Source organism: Oncorhynchus clarkii, chromosome 13 (assembly GCF_045791955.1).
Source record: "Oncorhynchus clarkii lewisi isolate Uvic-CL-2024 chromosome 13, UVic_Ocla_1.0, whole genome shotgun sequence".
Lineage (NCBI taxonomy): Eukaryota > Metazoa > Chordata > Actinopteri > Salmoniformes > Salmonidae > Oncorhynchus > Oncorhynchus clarkii.
Window position 1 is genome coordinate 23,395,615 of NC_092159.1, and position 16,629 is coordinate 23,412,243.

At 43.5% G+C, this 16,629-nt stretch overlaps 1 protein-coding gene across 1 annotated transcript; it reads left to right on the forward strand.

Annotated features, from left to right (window-relative positions):
- Positions 1-14,000: 14,000 nt before the first annotated feature.
- On the forward strand, positions 14,001-16,333 carry LOC139423840 (uncharacterized). The gene is made up of 3 exons (XM_071175482.1): positions 14,001-14,084; positions 14,461-14,796; positions 15,195-16,333. Exons 1-3 carry the CDS (start codon positions 14,018-14,020, stop codon positions 15,572-15,574), a joined length of 783 nt encoding a protein of 260 aa, XP_071031583.1. The 5' UTR covers positions 14,001-14,017; the 3' UTR covers positions 15,575-16,333.
- The last annotated feature ends 296 nt before the right edge of the window (positions 16,334-16,629 follow it).

Consider the following 16,629-nt stretch of genomic DNA (forward strand, 5'->3'; position numbering starts at 1 on the left):
AATCAAACGGCCTCCCGGGTGGCACAGTGGTTAAGGGCGCTGTACTGCAGCGCCAGCTGTGCCACCAGAGACTCTGGGTTTGCGCCCAGGCTCTGTCGCATCGGCCGCGACCGGGAGTTCCGTGGGGCGACGCACAATTGGCCTAGCGTTGTCCGGGTTAGGGAGGGTTTGGCCGGTAGGGATATCCTTGTCTCGCAGTGCGCACTAACCAAGGTTGCCAGGTGCACGGTGTTTCCTCCGACACATTGGTGCGGCTGGCTTCCGGGTTGGATGCTCGCTGTGTTAAGAAGCAGTGCGGCATGGTTGGGTTGTGTATCGGAGGACGTCCACTTCGCTGACCTTCAACACTGGGGCCCCACAAGGGTGTGTGCTAAGCCCTCACCTGTACTCCCTGTTCACCCACGACTGTGTGACAATGCACACCTCCAACTCAATCATCAAGTTTGCAGACGACACAACAGTAATGGGCTTGATCACCAACGACGACGAGACAGCCTACAGGGAGGAGGTGAGGGCACCCGGAGTGTGGTGTCAGGAAAACAACCTCTCACTCAACATAAAAAAAAACTAAGGAGATGATCATTGACTTCAGGAAACAGCAGAGGCAGCAGCCGTCTATCCACATTGAAGGGGCAGCAGGTGAAAAATAAGGTGGAAAGTTAAGTTCATGTGCCTACACATCACAGACAAACTGAAATGGTCCACCCACACAGACAGTGTGGTGAAGAAGGCGCAACAGCACCTCTTCTACCTCAGAAGGCTGAAGAAATGTGGCTTGTCACCTAAAACCCTGGCAAACGTTTGCTACCTACATTGAGACCCAATCACTGGACACTTTAATAAATGGATCACTAGTCACTTTAAAACAATGCTACTCTAAATAATGCCACTTTAATAATGTCTACATATCTTACATTACTCCTGTCACTCTTTATACCATCTACTGCACCTTGCCTATGCCGCTCGGCCATCGCTCATCCATATACTTACATGTACATATTCTCATTCACCCCTTTAGATGTGTATATTAGGTAGTTGTTGGGAAATTGTGAGATTACTTGTTAGATATTACTGCACTGTTAGAACTAGAAGCACACGCATTTCGCTACACTCATAGATGGTTAGCAGATGTTAATGCATGTGACTAATAAACATTTTATTTGATATGCCACACTTGTCAGGTGGAAGGATTATCTTGGCAAAGGAGAAATGTTCACTTACAGGGACGTAAACAAATTTGTGCACACATTTTTAGAGAAATATGCTTTGTGTGTGTATGGAACATTTCTGGGATCTTTTATTTCAGCTTATGAAACATGAGACCAACATTTCACATGTTGCTTTGATATTTTTATTCAGTATAATATTCAATGAAGTCTCAGGTCAACTGTAAATGACAGGGATAGACATGATTATGATACTAATTCATATAATCGAAAGACGGATGTAAGTGTAAGTTCAATAGCAAGTGACATGGATAGAAAGTTTTCAGGCTGCCCCGTTTGCCAGTTGGCCTCTCCTGTCTAATTGTCTTCACTGGGCTTTCACTGTTCAGGTTAACACCAACTCTTAGTGGGACGTGTCCCCTTCTCCTCTGTCAGGAGAGACCGATATCATAAATATCTCTTTTACACCCATTCAGGGATTCAGCCCCCCCCCCCCCCCCCCCCCCCCCCCCCTCCCCATTGATGGAATGTTGAGTAGATGGCATTTTAGATGAAATAAGAAAACTTCACTAGGTCTTGAAAACAGATCAAAACAAAGAGCCCAATATTAACCTATGGACATTTGGCAGTGACATCAAAAGAGAAACAACTTCGAGAGAGTTTATGGTCCAAACAACCTCACAAAGCCTTTACAACTTCTGACAAAGATTGCATAATGCAGAAGTACGTCGACCCATACTACCATTTTACCACTCCACTTTAATAACAAGGGAAAGATAGTCCTGCTGTTATACAGTACAGAATGATTGTGCCATTTCTATCTGACATGACAGAAATAACACAAGTCCTATACGTTTAATGAGATTATGTCCATTCAAGCATGGCCATCAAGTGACAGTCAAATGAGAGGGAGCTCAGGCTAAATCACACTATTCCCTCTTCTACTCAACCCCCCTCTATGTCTGATCTGATTGCAGGTGCCTGTCCGCAGTCTCCGTGTGATCTCTGTCTTTATGCACTGTGGTACAGGCGCTGGGCTGCCATTACGATAAGGAGCGGCAGGATGGCTCGTAAAGCGGATTCATGACCGTCGCAATCAGAGGTTAACGTGTCCTCAAAGTTTAGGGGCTTAGAGACGGAGGGGCCTAAAGTTAGGGCCGATTGTCCCTTGGGGTCTTATGTGGTCGGCAAACGCATTAGTGATCCATACAAGCCCTAGAGGCCTAGTCCATTAGACCTGTGTCGCTAATGTATTTGTGTCCCTAGCTGGAGTTAACAAATGCCAAATCTGTCATTTCTCAGTGAAGGGTGTGTGCGTGCATGCACAAAATGTACAGTATGTGCTTCTACGTACAGTGTGTGTCTCTGTGTTTGCATGCATGTGCGCACACACACACACACACACACACACACACACACACACACACACACACGTCTCCACAACCACGGTCCCTACTCTCTAGGGAATAAGATATGGGCCATGGCGTTAGGAGATTTATATTATTAATCAGGTTTACTTCAGAGATTATTATCCTCTCAATGAAGGTATACAGTGCTTGCAGAAAGTATTCACACACTTTGAATTATTTCACATTTTGTTGTGTCACTGCCCTACACACACAACACCCCATAATGTCAAAGCGGAGTTATGTTTTTTTATTTTTTATTTAAAAAAAGTATTCAACCCCTTTGTTATGGCAAGCATAAATACGTTCTGTAGTAAAAATGTGCTTAACAAGTCACATTATAAACTGTATTGACTCACTCTGTGTGCAATAATGGTGTTTAACATGATTTTTGAATGACTACCTAATCTTTGTACCCCACACATGCAATTATCTGTAATGTCCCTCAGTCGAGCTGTGAATTTCAAACAGATTCAACCACAAAGACCGGGGAAGTTTTCCAATGCCTTGCAAAGAAGAGCGCCTATTGGTAGATGGTAGCATGGTGAATTACACTTTGGATGGTGTCTCAATACACCTGGTCACAACAAAGACACAGGCGTCCTTCCTAACTTAGCTACCGGAGAGGAAGGAAACTGCTAGGGAGTATTTTAAGGAAAAAATAAAGGAATCTTAGAGGAATCCCTGGCTCAGTCTGTTTTACAACAGACACTGTGAGACAAATTCACTTTCAGCAGGACAATAACCTGTTTTGACTTAAATTGGATTGAATCAACTTGAAAATGGCTATCTAGCAATGATCAACAACCAACCTGACAGACCTTATTATATTATTATGTATTTTTTTTTACAATAATGTGCAAACGTACAATCCAGGTGTGCAAAGCTCTTACAGACTCACCCAGAAAGACTCACAGCTGTAGTCACTGTCAAAGTTGATTCTACATTTGTTGTCTCGGGGGTGTGAATACTTATGGAAATTAGATATTTCATTGGCAATAAATTTGCGAACATTTATAAAAACATGTTTTCAGTGTGTCATTATGGGGCATTGTGTGTAGATGTGTATGATAAATAAAAAAATCAATTTTGAATTCAGGCTGTAAAACAACAAAATGTGGAATAAGTCAAGGGGTATGAATCCTTTTGAAGGCACTGTATATGAATGGACAAAGCCATCGATCACGTGATACCATTCATTCATATGTGAAGATTCAATAGCGCACTGAAGACAAATTAAGTCGGTTAAAGGTGAACTGCACGTACATATTACCTGAATATTTCTGTCAAATCACAGTTATGCCAAGATGGCAAGAAGTACAAGTGTCTGGAATGTGTTTCATGAGACCCTCGTTATACAACACCTTACTACGAAAGTAACTTGCAACTTGAAGTTATATTACGTAATGTAAAGACATGTTACCGTGGAAATGATATCAACAGCTGCGAGTTGAATGCCCAGTCTTCAGTCAGCACAGCTTTCAACATAACTGGCTAGTTTTGTCTCGTCTTGAACTCATATCCCTAAATGTCTAGACTTCATGTGGACATTGCACAAACATGGCTAGCTTGAATGTAACTACATTTATCAACAACAACAAAAATCGATGGGTGTGTTTGTGTTACAAAGACAGCCTATTTACAGCAGAAAATGTTTCATCATATTGATTTACTTATAAAGACAGTACACCTACACTTTACCTAACAAAGGAAAATGAGTTGTGTGTAGAGTACAACCACAGATAGAACAAGGAGCATACAAATATTTGGTAGAGCTTCAGCTGTTCCAGAACTAGCATGGCATTCTATCCTATGTCTATGGTCTATTCTAAGGATTTGTCTGTCTAACCACACACTTACATGCACTGCTCTCTGGGTGAGGTTCTGTCTTGAAGTCTCCAGCGGGTGAAGAAGTCCCTTTCATCTATGCGATGCATTACAGGTTACGGACAGGTGCAGCCAGGTGGCAGGAGGGGTGGAGTGCACGAGACTACATTCTTGATATGACATAGTTTGCCACAACGTATGGGTTCAGCAGGCAGAGTTCAATAACCCCCCTGTATCTACTGACCTAGCTTCCTCCAGGAGGAAGCTTTGAATCGGTCAGTAGATACAGAGTAATATGAGAAAAGTCCAATTGCTGAACTTCTGTCGATATTCTAAACAAAGTGTTCTGATAACTTTCAAGTTCAAGTGTAGAATAAACCGCCTAATACTGTAGAAGCAGTGTCCTGCTAATATAACAATGTGCAAATTTGACACTTGTCTTTCATCTTCTAATGTCATTCACAGCCGATACAAATACTGTACTTATCAGCATTTTGTCTGGTGGTACATGTTAGTCATCATCCCTTTGTAGAGTGTCCCATATAAGACAGTTCCACCCCACCCCATTATATTCAATAATAACAAAATACGATGAAAAGTAATAGGTGTCTTGTATAATTGTAATGCTGAGTGCAAGGTCTCTCCCAGTTCAGACATCTGTATCAATCTGTCTTTAAGTCAGGGGACTCCATGACAAACCATCTCTCTTGTCCTCCATCAGTAGCAAAGCAAGGTAAGGTTGATACACACAGCACTACGTTATCAATGGCTGTTAGGCGAATTCCAAGACAGACAAGTGATTTTATTGTGACGTATAGCGAGATCAAATGTGATCAACCTGAAGTGGGGCTGGTGCCTGGCCACGTACTGCCTCAGCCTTCTGCTCCTGATATGGTAGGGGGGTTCCCACGACACTGCTGAACAACAAATTCACCAGGTTTTGTAAGTAGACTGTGAATTCAATTAAATATCATCAGTCAATAGACATAAAGCGAGAAAAACACATTTTCTCTAGTTTGGAAGTAATAATATTAAGAGTGACTGTAAGCACAGAATAGATTCAGGCCTGTGACGCTGATCTCATAAAAATAGCTGGCTACCTAACTAATCCGGGTTAGTTATCAATATCTTTGTCCGAGTTGAAATTAATTGGCTAGCTAGATAGCTAGCAGGGATCTTCTTAGCTAGCCCGTTTGAGTTGAAACATTATCGATAGCAAGCTGGCTAATGTTACATCTTATCAAACCTTATCGTCAGGCGCAATGTTAGCTATGCAAATCTTCCTCTCTATGACATTACATCACATTACACATTAGGGAGGGACTATGTATTTAGCTAGATCACAGTATCATAGCTATCTAGCTAGCTACTCACCACACACAGCCATAGTGTCATACGTTTGTTGTATGTAAAACATTCCTTGCCATCTTGCGAAACATTGTTGAATGTGTTAGAAGTTTGCACCTACTTTATGGAAGCCAATTTTCACTATGCTGAGCAAGTGTCCATGTGTTGCAGGCTTGACAACATGTTCACAACACACGGCAGCTGGGGGCGGACCACACCTTGTTGTCTCTTTGCAAATTGGACATCATTAGCAAAAGTGGGCATGTATATGTAAATAATCCATACCCAACCCATACTACTCATGACGCGCTCACTTCCAAATCTCGTTTTGGATGAGGCTGACTTTATGATAAAAATTATCTTATTTACATTTTGTAGTCAATTTTGACACTATAATTAATGTTTCTGACTCATACCGATGCTGCACAGGCCATTTATAACCCGTGAAGTTTGTTATAGGAGGCAGTTCCCCTTTATTAAGATGGCGTCTCATGGAGATATAACATGCGCAATTTGAGGTAGTCCAGGAAGTGACGTTTCAGGCTAGCTCAGTGCTGCCCCCTCATTGCGTAACTGAAGTTGAAGGCCGACAGGGGCACTGCAGGCTGCCATTAGTTACTAAATTATTCTTATAACTTCTTTTGTGTGTGATTTAAAAAATAATCAGTTCAATGACATACATCTGGTATATTAGAAGCAGGTTTTGGTGCCACGATTGTCTTTGATTTTGTATTTTATTTACACAAAGATTTATCATGAAGATTTGAAGGCATTTGAAGGCATTTTTCCATTCACTATAATGGGGGATCCTGTTTTCTGCAAACAATGCCTGCAGTACCACGGTCGCCCTTGAATTTCCGTGGCGTCAATGAGAAGGGGCAGAGGGCAAATCAAGCTTCATACCGCATCACCGTGAGCCTCTCAACTTTTGTAACAATGCAGAGGGCTCTGTATAGCTCCGCATTGACATGATTAGTTGACGGTAGGTGGGGGCGGGGCGTCCCCCCAAATGTCCCCTCATTCTTTCATTTGAATGCAGTACAACTAATTTCCTTTAAATTAGCTTTCTTCTTTGAAGGGTTGTTTTCACACTTTTGTTTGAGTTCTTAGATGTTTGAAATCAACTCTTTCGTGATAAAAAAAAGGTCTAAAAACAATCCTGAGTACAGTAACCTGCTGAGGAACTACTTTGGAAAGGGACATACAGGATAAAATGCCTATCAAGGACAAATGGTGAGAGGTACAACCAACTCTTTCTTGACCTACCACTCACTCCGTCACTTCTCCATGAAACAACAACAAAAAGTCCACTTTCTTTTCTTGAAGCTTTCCAGGCTTGAGGGGGTAGGAAATGTGGTGGGAGTTGGTCAACGTTCCATCTCATTTCAAAGATGCCCCAGTGCCCCTGAAGTGGACAAAACACAGAGAAAAGCTCCATGGACAGATGGAGGGATGGACAGATGGAATGGAGAGGGAGAACAGTTACTCGCTTGCCCTTTAGTTAATGGACCAGGCCTAAAAGCTCCTTCTCCTTTCAGCCGCTCAGAGGCAGCCAGAGTACAGAGGTCAGGCAGCCATGCAGGTCCCATGTAACAGCTCTCTGGCTGTGTAAGCTAACCATCCTATTTTATTATTGCTTTGTCCAGTCCTAAGAGAGAGAGAGAGAGAGAGAGAGAGACAGAGAGAGAGAGAGGGAGGGAGGGGACAGACATTAGAAGACCACTTAAGAAATTCAGCCAGAAAAAATGACCAAAAGCTCATTCATTGACCTGTCACTGCTCAGAGGAGCTGAGTTGGTCTGGTTTAAGAACAAAACTGTAGTTACACAAAACTGTCCTCCAAACTATTGGTGCCAACTTGGTGCCCATCAGAATTGTACATCTCAAACCAAGTTAGCTGAACTTTGCAGAAGATTTGTATAGCTTTGGCTTTAGTCGTAATAGTCAGGACCTAAGGAGTTGAATGACGATTGGTACTTTGGAGTGTACTTTTGACTTTGTCCCTCAGCACTCTGGCTCATGATATATGGGAGAAGTGTGATTCATACAGTAAGCTGACCTAGTACAAGCTTAAAACAGCCAGACAGGGATATGTCCAAAATGTCAAAAGGGGAGAAGGATGAGGCGGAAGGGCATAAAGTACGCGCTTGGTACCGATAGGCCGCTGTCGCCTCTGGTCTAGGATTACCACGGAAATGCGTTCGTAAATCCACCTGACTAATCACCATGACGACGACCCAGAGTGCAGGAACTCAATCCACAGCCTCTCTCCCAGTGTGGAATTAGTGTCAACTTTCGAAAAAGTTAACTTAACGACTTTATGAACTACCTCGGCAAAGTCGCATGAGTCACCTACATTAGAGCTGGATCATTTTAGACACCATTATGGTGCGTTTTGGGGGTAATCTGGCCCAACAGAAATTAAGTATCGGATGAGTGTCGACAAGCTGTGAAAATAAACTGTAACTCAGTGTGTCGTGCCAGGGCGAGAGACAGAGATAGAAAGAGTCACCACATTCTGTCACTTGCAGAGAAACGGTTGCCTGAAAGTGTGAAATGCAGTGTGGCGTCGTTGGCAAAGGTTTCCCGTTGTCGGTGGCAACAACACTTATTATTAGACTTCCTGTTTTATTCAAAGCACATTGCTTGTTTCCTATGACATAAGGTTGCCATGCTGGTGGCAGACCAAACAATGGAGCATTAAAATGAAGATGCACTGAGGAATATACACACTTATCAGAGGAGAGGCATCCACGCAGCACATTGCTATATCAACTCGGCCTAGTGTGTGGTACAGCACAAAAGGTCAGAGCACGGCAGAAAATCTCTTAGTCTCACGCTACCACCGTGTTCAATCTCACATGTAAGCGTGGTAGTGGGCTGGTGATGAAGCAGAGAAGAGGCTCTCTGTTCTGTAGCGGTGTATTGTATTGTTTTGGTGGAGATGTAGCCTCCATGTTATTAAAGCCTGCAGCGTGTTCTATATCTTCGTTGTTGGCAGCTAATGCAGTGCTGATGTGGGAGGAGAACTGATGCCCCTAGAGCGGAGACAGTAAGCCTGAACACCCACACACACACACACAAAGTAGACATACATCCAAACACACACGCGCGAGAGTACACCATACGCAGTACATACACAGACAGAAGAACTGCCACACACACACACACACACACACACACACATCAGTGAGACCCTGCCAGGCTCCTCTCTCTTTGCCGTTGTCTCCCACCCTGGGGGGGGTGTTCCACTAGAGGTCATCCACCACTGAGGGGTCAAGGTATAGTCAGAATTCCACATGCATATTGAGTTGCCTCACACCCACAACACTCAAGGAACAGTTTGGGGGACCTGACCTGTTTCCTCAGAGTAGAACGGTTACAGCTTAAATACAAGCTCGGAGCAGGAGAAAGGCTTGTCAGGTACAGTGGTTAGTGATTTACTCAGTTTACAGAGTGCAAAACGCCCATGGACAGTCTGACGGGCATTTGGAGTGATGAGCGTAGGTGTGTGTCACGCTAACGAAGAGGGTGATTGTTTTTTTTAACTCAGGAAACAATGTGGCATGAACACTCGCTAATGAAATCTCATCTGTCTAGCTGTGTGATAAAAGATGATTCAAGCTAAAAGGGTTCAAATGTGTTTTTGAACTTCGCAAACTCTCGAAAAACTTTTAGAACACACAATCTCAAAAGGTTCTGTTACTGCAGGATCATTTGCAGAACATCTGTGTTTTCACCCTTGTTCTACAACATTAATAAGTGTATGAGTTACTTGAATATGCTGGCTGTAAAGATTCAGACAAAACACCGTCATAAACTTTTTGTCAGGATTTGGCCAGGGTTGTTCCGGTTTTGGTCACTAGATGCCCCCATTGTGCTTTTTGACCCTTTTGTTTTCCCTTGTTCCCAGTTATTATTTGCACCTGTGCCTCGTTTCCCTTGAATGTATTTAAACCCTTAGTTTTCCTCAGTTCTTTGCTCTGTGTTTGAATGTTAGCACCCAGCCCCAGTGATGCTGTGAACATTTGTTGCGCCAGTTGGACTCTCTTGTGGTACTCTGTTTTTGTTCTTCTTTATTTCTTTTTGATTATCTTTTGAGGCTTTTTTTCTGCTGTACCTACCACCTTGTGGATTTACCTTTTTGACTTGGAGGATTACCTTTGTTCTCTTGGAATTACTTTTGATGTTGTGGATTTATATTTTTGCCTGAACTTTCCTTTTTACTTTATTAAAACACCGTTTCCAGTACTGCTGTGTCTGCCTCATCTTTTGGGTTCTGCCGACTATTAGTGGCTCAGTTTGCTAAGTGACTGTTTCTCACACCGGAGACCCGAGTTCGTAACCGGGTCCTGACACTTTTATTACCTAGTATACAGAAACATTCTATCCATTTGACCACGTCTAAGCGATGACATTAAAAGTTAATACTGAAACCTATCAAGTGAAATCACTTCCTTCTCATGAATAAGCCAATCACGTGAGTGGGAGTGATATCTGCAACAACACTCTCACCCCTTGATGTTGGCACCCAATCAGAGCAACAGCTCCCATTACAACTTCATATGCTAGTTTCTCTTGACTTAGCATTAACTTATCACACTCTCTGTTACACACACGTTCTCTCACTCTCTTTCAGAAGAGCTGCAAGAGGTAGTTATGAGACACACCCTTCTCAGAGATAAGTACAGCAGCCACACAAAGCCTCCTTACTTAATCATTGACAACCTTGGTATGTAAAGAAACCTACAAGGAAATGGGAGGACTAATTTTAGCAGGGGCTCAGAAGGTATCAGACAGTTACTCAAAGAAGCAAGGGACAAGCACGTCTTCATATTGGGGTGAGTCAAGTTATGCTACTGTATCTGTCAGACCTATGTCACCAGCAATATAACTTATCTAGCTGTACTTTTAATGGCCCAGTGCCCTCAAAAACTTGATTGTCCTGTGTTCTATATAGACTGAGTGCACGAAACACCTGCTCTTTCCATGACAAACTGACCAGGTGAAAGCTATGATCCCTTCCTGATGTCACTTGTTAATTAAATCCACTTCAAATCAGTGTAGATGAAGGGGAGGAGACAGGTTAAATAAGGATTTTTAAGCCTTGAGACAATTGAGACATGGATTTTGTATATGTGCCATTCAGAGAGTAAATGGCCAAGACAAAATATTTAAGTGCCTTTGAACAGGGTAGGTGGCAAGCACACCGGTTTGTGTCAAGAACTGCAACGCTGCTGGGATTTTCACGCTCAACAGTTTCACAGTCTACCACCCAAAGGACCAAAGCCAACTTGTCAAAACTATGGAATGGGATGGAGTTTTGGCCTTTCCATGGTGACATCAACATGTGGTAAATTAGTTAATAGACCAATAAGAAAGACTGTTCCAAACCTCTCTGCCAATAACAGCTAGTTTTCAGTTTCCCACTCAGAACACTCCCAGACAGTCCTAGCAAAATTCTTGCTTGAGAAATTGTTCTTTGCTAAGAAGCTATTTTTGTTTATTGCTTTGAACTGAACAAATTGGAAGGACACATTTTACATAAAGTATTTCATGGAAATGATAAATGAGCCCCATTGAGCACAAATTAAGGCCAGTCTACACACCACATGAGGAACAGAGTTTTACTGTGTGTGTGTTGCAAATTTATTTCTTGCACTTGATGCATATGTACTGTGTCTTCCTGTCCTTCTTGGGTTCATACGCATTGCAGCACTTCTTCTTGTTGCTACAGGCTGCAATCTAGAATGATAAACACTTCAGGAATTTTACAAACATCTCACTCACTCACATATAGTTGCAGCAGGCCAAGTCAGACACACAGAGTCAGACACACACACATGCAACAACATCACTCACAGTAACTTCCGGTATTGGAGTTGTTGGTTCTGTGGGTCGGGTGGATCGGGCATCAGCATCCTCCTCCTGAATCTTCCTCACGATGGCTGCATAAGCTGGGGTCCTTGGGATATGTTGCTTCCTCTGGATTTGAGGTCTTACCAATGCCTTACTCTTCGAGAAAGAGCCGTCTCTGCACATTCCCTCTGTTCCAATCTGGGTTTAACGCGATCCAGATGACAAAGGCGTTGTATGCCGAGATGTCCAAGATGTTGAAGAATATTACAAGTGTCCAGCGTAGGGTTCTTCTTTTTCAGCTGTGGCCACAGATTCTCCCATCCCTATGCAGCGTACTCATGAGTACCAGATTTTTGCCTTTCTTTGTCACATAGGACACTAGGGACGTGTCGGCCGTGAACACAAACTTAGAGGAATTGATAGGACTGCTCCGTGTATTAAACAGCTGAGGTGGGAGCCCTGGCTTGTTTTTTCGTATTGTTCCTACCATCGCACGCTACCTCTTGAAGCTCCTGTCCCAGCTTGTGCAAAGTAAAATAGTTATTGCATGTGATGTTGTGGCCCGCATCCCTTGGCTCTTCTCAGGGGCTCCTCCATCTGGCTTCCCCGGGTACACTTGCAAGTTCCACGCATATGTTGAAGCAGCATCACAGGCAGCCCAGATCTTGATTCCATATTTTGGGGGTTTAGGCAGTGTGTATTGCCTGAAGGGCAGTAACGTTGGGCCCAGGGTTGTAAAACAGGGGAAGGCGGTCCACCCACTTGTCCCACACTGACCTGATTGCAGCTAGCTTTTCTCTCTGCCGCCGAGCTGGTCTGATGTCTCAGTTATCAAAGCAGATAATCCTGGAATTTATGTGGAAGTTTTCCGGAGACATTGTTGCACGAAAAGTTCTCCGGCAGTTTCTGCATCCCACAGGGATTCTGTGGATTCCCCATTGGATCTGAAAACACCAGCAACGTTAAGAAACCCAAAGTATGCATGTAAATTAGTTTGGTCCATCTTCCATCTCTCTCCAAAAACACGCCTTCCCTTCAAATGAGTGCAGTCCAGAATGATTTCCTGGATGGTGTCTGGGATGAGCAGTTCAAAAGAAGACTTTATGTTCTGCACATGAGTAACCACCATCCGTGTCGGCCCTGGTTGCATCCATTTGCAGCCGTGCGGGGTGGCTCATTCCTTGGGCTAGAAGAGCATCCAATTTCATCCATATTTCTCCTCCTGCAGGCTGCTGGTTGCTGACGGGCTGGCTGAGGGTCAATCTCATCCTCTTCTTCCAACTCACTGTCAGATTCCGAAGTGAATTCTTCATCTTCCAAAGTGGAAAACGGTCCTTCCACACTAGCTTCTCTCTCTGCAAAAATGATTTCTAAGGCCCTCTGCCATACTGATTGATTGTGGTAAGGAGCCCCACATGCAAAGCTATTTATTTGTGTCCCTTCCCCAATTTGCACCTGGCTGGGGTAGATTGTGGGAAAATACTGCATTTTTCCAATGTAATGAAATGTCTTGTAATAGCACTGTGCACGTTCCCACAAGACATTGTAGTTGCACACGCTACAAAGGGTAAAGAGTGTGGGACAAGTGGGAGACAGCATCAATAACCTATCTGTCTCCCTGCCTATGTTGAAACAGCAGGCCCAGGGAGGAGGAAGACCGAGTGAAGGCACACAGTATTTTCTACATGTTTTCACCTACACACACTTTTATTACCCTCGGGTCCAGTGGTCCCAAACACCACATATGTAATATACACTACCAGTCAAAAGTTTGGACACACCTACTCATTCCAGGGTTTCTTTTTTTGCTATTTTCTACATTGTAATAATAGTGAAGACATTAAAACGATGAAATAACACACATCGAATCATGTAGTAGCCAAAAAAAAGTGTTAAACAAATCAAAACAGATTTTATATTTGAGATTCTTCAAAGTAGCCACCCTTTGCCTTGACGACAGCTTAGTAGACATTGAAAATGGGTCCCACAGACCCGAGCGATACTGAGATCAACATGGGCTGCATTGGACCTTTAAGGAAAAACTATCGGTCTGTGAAGCAAAATATTACACAGTGCACTCCGCTTATAAGAATGATTTAAGACTCCGTAGGACAGAAACATTCTGATACAATGTACAGGTATTGGATCTTAATTTGAACCAGTTTGCTACAGCAGGAAAATGATCAAATACACTATGTTTTACATTTCTTGCAATGCAGGAAAGTTCTCCTGCAACAGGATCCTACATCTGTACGTCTCTTGTAAGGATCAATCAGTTAAATGAATAAGTGCACTGTGTTTGCAACAGGTGAAGGTGAATATCAGGTAGACTGGGTGAGAGTGACATACTAGTGTAACATGACCAATGTGTAACTTGTGTGCGTCTATAGGAGATCAAGTCAAGAGAAACAAGATGAACCTGCTAATCCAGCAAACGGTGATGCTTTGGCTCTCTGTTGCTCGCACACTCACAACAGCAGGTAAGCAAATCAAGTGGAAACTTGACTTTTTTATGAGCACCCTGGTCCTCGAGTACACATTCTCATTGTAGCCCTGGACCAGCGCAACCAGTCAATCAACAAGTTATCTTTACAAGCTGAAGTTTGTGACTTGCAGTACTAATACACAGCTGACCACAACTACACAGTTTCTGAAATTATATACTGTAGATGATTTGTATTTCATGTGGATGGGTCTTTGGTACTTGCCAATACAACAATGTAGCTTGGGCCCCCACACTAGTAGGCTCATAACACAAAATGGAATGGCTCGAGTCAGGAACGAACATTAGTTGAGCACAGTCATTCCAAGAGAGCTAAGTGAAGAAACTAACTCCAATAACTCCTTAATCCACAGAGCTGGTGAAGCTAAGCACTGTTGACTCTGTCATTGTGCCATGTCACCAGCGTGTAACCCTCCGATGTGACATCACCACGTTCCAGGAGGGGCTGTCGATCAAACATCTGGCCTGGGTCCGCCAGGACGGCATGCACCTGTGTGACGTTAACGGAACTGGAGTGACCGGGACCCACTCAGGGAGCACACCTAGTACCATGGAGTGTAGTTATACCCCACAGACACAGCTGACCCTGACTCTGCTGCAGGTACAGCCACTGGAGCGGGGAAAGTACTTGTGCAAGCTACGCTCCAATCACGGAGTAAAGGAGGCCACTACAACGGTGGAGCTGCAAGGCGAGTGTCCTAGCCCATTCTCACTCATGTAATACTGTCATAACCTAGACATCTGTCATGCATGTAGTCTAATCCCATGGTGGGAGGAGCTATAGGAAGACTGGCTCATTGTAATGGCTGGAATGGGATAAATGGAACGATAGTCATGTTTGATTCTGTTCCATTAATTCCATTCCAGCCATTACGTTACAATGAGCCAGTCCTCCTATAGTGGACATAGCTAATGGACATTGCCAAACCACCAGGAAGTACAAGGGACTTTACTGTGCCTCAACTGAGCAAAATGTATGACTAATGGTGTCAGGGGGCTTACGGAACTGTATTGCACCATTTCAAGAACTCTCCAACCTCAGCCATATACTTTGTGTTTAATTTTTAAAAAATCTGTTTCCATTCAGAGTGCTACAGGGAGGCCCAGCCCAGTGTCAGTGATGAGGGCCCAACCTGCCGCTTCACTGGGGTCTACCCTGATGGAGAGGTGCACTGGTTCCAGGGACCCAACAACGTGACTGGGGACTCTACAATCAACACTAAACAAGTGGAAGATGGAGCATCATTGACTATAACTAGTTCCCTGAAAAGAAAGACCGTCTCTGGGGAAGGGGCCTACAACTGCTCCCTGTGGATCCCCAGTACCGGAGCCTACCTGACCAGCAACTTAGTGGTACCAGAGCATAGTAAAGCAAAGGTTGTGTGGCCCAATGCCAGTGGGGCAGGGTCCATTGGCCCTTTGTGGAAACCTTTTCTATTCCTCCTGAGTACTCTCTTCCTGGTGTGATGTCTTGAAAACAAACATTGACAAGCAAGTGGATCATTTAATAAGAATATAGAAGAGCCATTGTGTGAGGTTCCTTTCATGGTCCAAAGGTTTCCTTGGCTGCGTAGAACAAGGAAATGATAACCTGAGGCTGGTAACCTGGTGCAAATCAACCTATTGTGAACGCACCCTTGTTGGTCTGCTAGTGCCAGATGTTAATTCGATTGTTAATTAAAAACAGCAAACGGCAGTAGAAACAATAACAAAGCTTACTTCCTTCCCGTTTCGGTGAAAAGCTGAGGGATGGGGCCGGAGAAATGTAACCACTCTCAAATTCATAGACAGTGCTATGGATGCATGGCCTGACCATCGATGATATCAAAATAATTAGTTTTAACAATGTTTTGAGGCTATATAGTGTTTTATTAAATTGGAGTTAAACAAGCTTCTGATGGGGTAAGACAGTTGCACTAAGCTCATGAGGCATTTATAAGTTATATTCTTCAAGAATGAATGTGTACATATATAACATTTAAAAAATGATGTAACAACTACTGATTGCCCCTTTAAGGGCGTGACCTTTTGTAGAAAAGCATTCCTGTTTGCGTTAGAGATCCCCTTACTGTTCGGCGTGCTTTGGGCGGACAGGAGCGGTGGTTTAATTGGGTTGATTTTCTACGTTTGATTGAATGTGAGTTGTGAGAGAAACTTATTGTTAGTAATGATGTCTGTGAGGTGATATTCCTGCTTAGGATGGATGTAAATAAATGGCTGCGTCCTGATTATTGTCTGAGTCCCATGCTCCACTGCTTGATACAAAGAACCGGTGTATTTTACATTTAGTCCTGAGGACCTCCTCTCGCCAATAACACAAAAAAAAGTGATGTAGGACTGCTACAGGAATTGAACATTTGTGTAAACTCTCCCGCACTACATGTGGCGTAGTCCGGTATCCCTAGTTGGGAGGTGTTACATCTCGGCGGATAGTCTGCAGCGCTGTTACAATGTGCAAGAGGGCCGTTTCTCTTTTGTGTATCCCCTGTGTTCTGCTGGCAAGGAGGTCCCAGGTTCTCAGC